At 36.4% G+C, this 6732-nt stretch overlaps 1 protein-coding gene across 1 annotated transcript in view; it reads left to right on the plus strand.

The window, feature by feature from the left end:
• The window catches only part of PHIP (pleckstrin homology domain interacting protein), a 96195-nt gene that overhangs the window by 25410 nt on the left and 64053 nt on the right, over window positions 1–6732 (plus strand). Inside the window, exons 6-9 of the mRNA XM_010133631.1 lie at window positions 3340–3410; window positions 4184–4284; window positions 4400–4440; window positions 5543–5641. Of these exons, the coding sequence (XP_010131933.1) occupies window positions 3340–3410; window positions 4184–4284; window positions 4400–4440; window positions 5543–5641 (312 nt within the window). The remainder of the gene's footprint in view (window positions 1–3339; window positions 3411–4183; window positions 4285–4399; window positions 4441–5542; window positions 5642–6732) is intronic.

The raw sequence follows: 6732 nt of genomic DNA on the forward strand, positions 1-6732 counted from the left end.
TCCCTATCAGTTTCTTTAGGTGATAAGGAAACTTGATAGTGTTTTTTATTCCCCACTTGCAAATTAAGTGCAAAGTATTATGGAACAATTTTTTATCTCGAGTTAGTGAAAAATTGGATAGCTCACTGCCCTGAAAACTGTAGTATTTGCCATTAAAATGGACTTTGACATCCTTTAGGCCTTCTAATAATGTCTGGTGTCATAACCCAGTTTGGTTTTCTGTTCAGGTTTGGTTTTTTTATCTCTGAAAATGTTCATTTTGTTTCATTCTTAAATCACAGAAATCCTTGTATTCAGCATTGCCAGCAGCCCTGCTGCAATATTAATAGTATCTCTGAAATTAGAGGCTTCCCATGTTGGTCTCACAATTTTATTTTTTTTATAACCTTGTTAATTGAGGTATGTTTCAGGATCTAGGTCACACACATGGCCCAGACAGAAGATGCTTGGTGACAGAGGTCTGTTTTGATAAACTGCTAACGGACATGAAATAGTAGATTCAGTGCGGTAGGAGGAAATGCGGACATGGGCACGGCTGACCACAAAATTCTCGCGTTGTTCAAAGGAGAGTGATCAGCTTTGTTCATGTGCTTCTGTGACTAGCGTGGATGCATGCCCTTCAGTATTATAGAGCCCTCCTGTGTGCCCCTCTTCTGTCAGTGAAGAGATTTCTGACCAGGCTGTTACCATGTATGCCTAAACACAGTAGGATTCCAGGTAGATTAATTTGGTTTCCAAACAGAGTAATGATAAGGTTGGTTGTTGCTGCAGGTAAGGAAGTCAAGGAATGTGTCCCAAACTAGTAAAAATTTAGCTGATCAAGACCTTCCCCATATTTAGTCTCCTGTTACTGTTGTGGATGGTGGTAGGATCCCCTCGCTTGTATTTTCTCTGTCAGTTGACAGTAGGGAGAAGAGAGACGATCAGCTTCGGGTCACCAGAAACTGAAGAATATTCTGCCTTAAAGGAGAATTATTACAACTGGTCAGTGCATCGAAGTGAAATTAGTTGATATGCAGAATATTTGCATATGTGTCTTCTCTGAGAAAGATGCTGAGTTTTCTTGTTACTCTTTGGCCATCTGTTTGGATCACAAGTTTCCAGGGTTAGTCTGTTACTGGCAGACCATATGAATAAGGCAGCGGAACTGTCTCACAGGTTTGGGTAGAGGAACTTACTATAGTGCTTTTCTTCCCTATTTTTTCCTCCATTAAAAAAAAATCAGGAAAAAACCCGTGCTGGTGATTTTGACATTCCTGTTTTGGACAAGATGTTGATTTCTCAATTGTCATCAGTGTGGTGTGATACTTCCTATCTGCTTTCTTAAGCAGAAAGCCCTCGAGGTTAAAGGGGCTGAATCAGAATTAAAGGGGCTCTCAGAATCGAGGGATGCTGAACCTTGTTCATTAGCTTGTGAACAAAGACTTAATTTGGAGAGGGTATATTACACATATGTTATCTGGAAAGAAGTCTTCCTTGAGCCACCTTATGTCCAGAGAGAAGTTAGTCTGCAGAGCTTGGATTAGGTAACCATGCCTGCTTTATTGCTGCATTTGAAAGAAGATGAATGTGAGCCATTTATATGGGTTGAGGAACACAGGCCAAATTGGTGCTTTCTGTGCTGCTTGGAGTGCAGGTTATTTTTTGATGGCAGCCCCTCTCATTTCTGGATTTGTGTTGAACTTAATACAGGTCTTCTCTAGGAGGAAAATGGTTCCCCGTTTTCTGGATCTCTCTGAAACATTCGTGAAGGTTATTTTGGTGCCTTTCAGCCACTAAATAATTGAATTGAGAACATTTGTAAAGTGAAACAATTAGCTTGGTTTCTATATGTTGCAAGATACATGCTTTTGTTCCTTTTTCCCCGCTTCCCTAAAATCCTGATTGCCCAGCTCAGTTTGCACAGACCACAGTTTGCTCTATTGTAAAAGAATGCCATTAATCTTGTGTCTTGTAATGCTACTCCTAAGTAACACACACTGGAGAGACACAAGTTGGAGAATGAGAATTTAAATTTGGTTATCCAAACTAGAACGTAAGTGCATGCTTGCTCTGTTTTGCAGCTGACCTAACTCCAAAGGCAGAGTTCACAAACCACAGTGGAAGAAAACAGCAGTCTATTTATCTATTTACACTTGCTCCAAATTATGTAAGCTGCATATTGAATCATCTGATAGTTCCTTTAATGTTAGTATCTCAGTTAAGAAGGGTTTCAGCTCTTACATAGAGTAGATCTTTATCTTGTTCAGTGTACCTTGTTGTGAAGTTTCCTTGTCACCTCGTCTGCAGGGAGTTATCTTAAAACTCCTAGAGGAAAGTTCACAGAAGCAGCCTATAGTAAATGAACAATTTGGAGAAATATTTCTTAACTGGTATTCAAGGTGTTTTTATTTGTTGTATGCGTAGGCATCACTAAGGTGTGATGCTCACTTCTCCTTTGAGATAGCAATAGCTGATTAGAAAAGCATAAGAGAAATGTCTCTTATGCATCTGCCTTCAGTTGAAGTGAATTATATGGACCATTTTGCTTTTAAAAGAAAAAATTTCGGATGTTACGAATATGCATTCATTTATGTTAAAACAAATATTTAGTGATGACATTTGTGGGTTTAATGCTGCTGTTCTCTATGAAGTTCATTCTTTGAAGATTGCAGATGGCATACTATGCAAGACCGCCTTTTGATCTGAGGTTGTTGCAGTGCCTGAGCAGAATTGGTGTAATGATTGAAGATCCAGATTTGATTTGTTTTGGTTTTATACACTCTTGAAGTGCCAAATCCATTGAAGCTTCAGTTCTGCCTACACTGTTCCAGCATTCTTGGTGCACTATTTGAAACAAGTCCACAAAGAATATATGTCCTGTGAAGAAACTAGTATATTCTAATACTCTGAAAAACTCTGAATTTATTTCAGTTTCTTTTTTATCTTTTTGCACCGAGCTTTGTTTCTTTCTTGTAAAAGCAGCCGTGTGCTGCAAGAGGAAATCAAGAGTTCCAGCAGTTCAGAATTGAACATAATGGACAACTAGCTGTATTATCGTCTTCTCTGCCTTGCCGGTGGCTTAAGGAGAGTGTTTAGTATAGCAATATTAGAAGGGAAAGGGAAACGGAATTTAAGATGTAATGCAACTCTCCTTGAAACATGGATTACTTAGTCCATCCGGATGTCATAGTTTCCTGAAGATCAGATTATGAAGCATAGTCACACAAAATTTTTATAGATGGGCAGCCATCTGTTCCTTCACGTTTAATTTTATCCTTCTGTGCTTTATTTCTAAGATACTGACTTATTTTTTTTAAGCCCTATTAAGAAATTATTTAACTGTTTCATTATTTATAGTCCAAGGCCAACAAAGTTTACCGAACGCCCTCGGCCCGGAGTCCAAATGATCTGCTCTTCTTTTAGTGCTGGTAAAAGTTCTAATTTTTTTTTTCTCCCTTGTGTATTGCTAGAAGTCATTTAGAGAATAAAAAGAAGTATAATACATTTACTGTAGCGTATTTCTCACAATTAAGATGGAGTTGAGTTAAAATAGCTATTAAAACCACCAAATACTTAAAATAGAAATTCTATTCATTAACTCTTAGGAGATACAGAAATTCTTGAAAATATTCGACAATAAGTCTCTTGTGACTGCAAGTGTTCTAAAACACCATGTATACCTTTTTCTCAGAGGTATTCTGAGAATCAGCTTTATTTGAGATTACATTTGTAGAGATTAGGACAGGAAGGTGTTGATTACTAGGTTCTGATGGTCTGAACTTCATTGATTCCAGAGTTGCCAACTGAAAAAAGCAACATAAATAATTGGAAAAAAAAAAAAAAAAAAAAAAAAAAAAAAAAAAAAAAAAAACACAAAAAGAAACTTATTTTCAGCGACTATACTGGAGCTCGGTTCAGTTTTTGTATAGACTGAGGATTCTAAGGACTTAGTCACTAGCAGTTAGCTAATCTTTCAGATACATCTGCAGAGGCATGTTTATCTGACAGCAAGTGTGAGATAATTCAACTCCAGTTTTGAGTTTCTAAATCTTGTTATTACCTAAAAGTCAGTTACAGGCATAGCTGAAGTGAGATACAGCTATAAATTTAAGTATTTGTTGTTACAGCTGTTTGAAAATACTTTAATAACATCAGATTGCCCTTTTTTTTTTTTTAAGATATATCTGTTTGTTTTTCTCAGGTGGAATGTTTTTGGCCACTGGGAGTACAGATCACATCATTAGGGTTTATTTCTTTGGATCAGGTCAGCCAGAGAAGATATCAGAGTTGGAGTTTCATACTGTAAATACTTACTTTAATCAAATACATATGTAATTAAAAAAATAATTTGTATAAACTTTGGAAATTTGGAATCATATTTGATTTTTTTTCTTTTTCTACCTTTTTTTTTATATAGGACAAAGTTGACAGCATTCAGTTTTCTAATGGTAGTAGCAGGTGAGCACTCCATTTATTCAGAGCTAGTTTTTTGACCTTGTGAACATTTGTAAGTATCTGTTTCTGGAAGTAGTTACGAAAATAAAAATTGCTTTCTGTTTTGAGGTTCATCCAGTAAAATCATCTGTAACTATTGAATTCTCATTGTTTTAATAAGACTTTTTCAGTTTTATAGTTGTTTTTATTTTAATTAATCATTAAAGTATTTTGAGTTTTCCAAAATGAAGGAGTATAAAAGCATTTGAAATATTTTTCAGAAATGCATGCTTATATATATTCACCTATAAAATACATGCATTTTTAGATATATTTAAATATTTAAACCTTTTTTTTTTAGTTAAATGACTGCTGGTTACAGGGAAACTATCAAACTAGATCTAGTAATGTTTTGATTCGCTAGCCTAATGGTTTTTGATATTCTGGGTGTTGGATGTGAAGGATGCTGAAGAAAACAGTTCAATTTAAGTTTCTGACTATTTAATTGGTATTTTAATGTACATTTTTGTTATGATACAAATAGCTGTAAAACAAGCTTTATTGTGCTCCACCCACCTCTTCTTCATTTACTTCTGCACCTCAAAAAAGGGGGAAGAAAAAGGTGGGGGAGGAATGCAAGCTGGAGAAGCACTTCTTCACCTAAGTATCATAACACTTTAACAACCAGTGCTAGCTTATTGGGAGTAGGTGTTGTTTGAAATCATGCCCATACTTCTGCTTGCAGGGCTCTTCTGGCCCTTCAGCTACTTTTACCCCTTAAATTTCCTCCTTAACTTTACCTGGTGTGATATGGTCGGTTTCATAGCATGCTTGTTGCCGTGCCAGAGCTGTGTCATAGCTTGATGCACCAGTGTTTAAAGTACAGTTAGTTTGGAAGGGGCTTGGGATAGGGAAGCTAGTTCTGCTTTTTACATGGCTTCAATTTTTTTACTGGTATGGGAAGTGTTTTTTCACCTCAGATCAGTTGTACAGCATTACTTTTAGCTGGTACTTACTTATAGCCCCTTTTTCTGACTTCTGAATTTTGTAACTTCCATTTTGAAGCGTCTTTTCTCTACAGGTCTGCCTTTGATCTCAGAGTAACTTTTTTTTCCCCTTTCGTTAGATTTGTAAGTGGAAGCCGTGATGGAACAGCACGAATCTGGCAATTCAAGCGAAGAGAATGGAAAAGCATTTTGTTAGATATGGCTACTCGGCCGGCAGGGTAAGTGATGTAAAATATTCTGATATCAGGTGGATAGTTGAAGGACTTTGATATAATTTCCTGACTTTAAAAAAAAAAGCAGGGAGTGGGGTGGGGCGGGTGTAGGGTGTGGAGAGGAGGAGAAAGGGACAAAATAAAAAGGGCGGGAGAGGCCACCTTAAATTACTGTTGCTGCTTGTCTAGTTCTTGAAGTCCAGTGAAAACAAATATTTGACTACATATTCAGCTTTGGAAACTACCTTTTCCTGATAACAACTCTGCTAGTATTTTGATTAGATTAAAAGAATAAAAGATACTCAAAACCCTATTAAAGGTCATGTTTATATGGCTTTTTACATACGTGTTTTTTTCTGGAGTAAGAAAATCAGGTCAGATTTGTTCTTGAGACTGCTGGAGAATTTACAAGGCTTTGTAAGTGTGGGAAACTTCTGTACGCTAGAAAAAGCGACAGAAGAGGCTTGAAGATGGAGAATGACTTAGTAGGAATTGTGGCTTGCACATTTTTATTTTGGCATGGAAAACGTGATTTCCAACTGATGTACATAAGAAAGATTTATAATGGGTTTAAGGGTTAAATGTTTTTCCCCTTACTGAGTGGTTTGATGATATTTAATAATAATAATAAAAAGTTTCAGGAGTAATCCTGTGGGGAAGATACCTGAAAGGCCAAGAAAGGAATGGAAGAGAGGGCTAAATAAGTTATAATCTAGTTAGATGTTTAGATCAAATAGTATCTTGTCCATTATGGACAGATGCAACAAAACATGATTTTAAAACTGTTGGACAAGGGTGTATAAAACACTGGTACTTTGAGAACAGACTGAGTTACTCTTTCCTAAAAATGCAGCCTATAAAACTTCTTAGTTTTAACTGAGAATCCTGAGAAAAACAGGAATGGATTTCTTCTTCATTATGAACAGAAATGCTGAACATCTTTGAGAAACTGAACAGCTCATTTCCATAAAGCACCTTTTAGCTGAATTCTGTTTTGTACTTTTGACTAGAGGGATAAGTGCAGTTCCAGACTTGATATTTTCTGCACAAACACGATTTTACCAAAGAAAATGAAATTGCTGCACTGGAAGGAAAGA

This window comes from Buceros rhinoceros, unplaced genomic scaffold (genome assembly GCF_000710305.1).
Source record: "Buceros rhinoceros silvestris isolate BGI_N320 unplaced genomic scaffold, ASM71030v1 scaffold3873, whole genome shotgun sequence".
NCBI classification, from domain to species: domain Eukaryota; kingdom Metazoa; phylum Chordata; class Aves; order Bucerotiformes; family Bucerotidae; genus Buceros; species Buceros rhinoceros.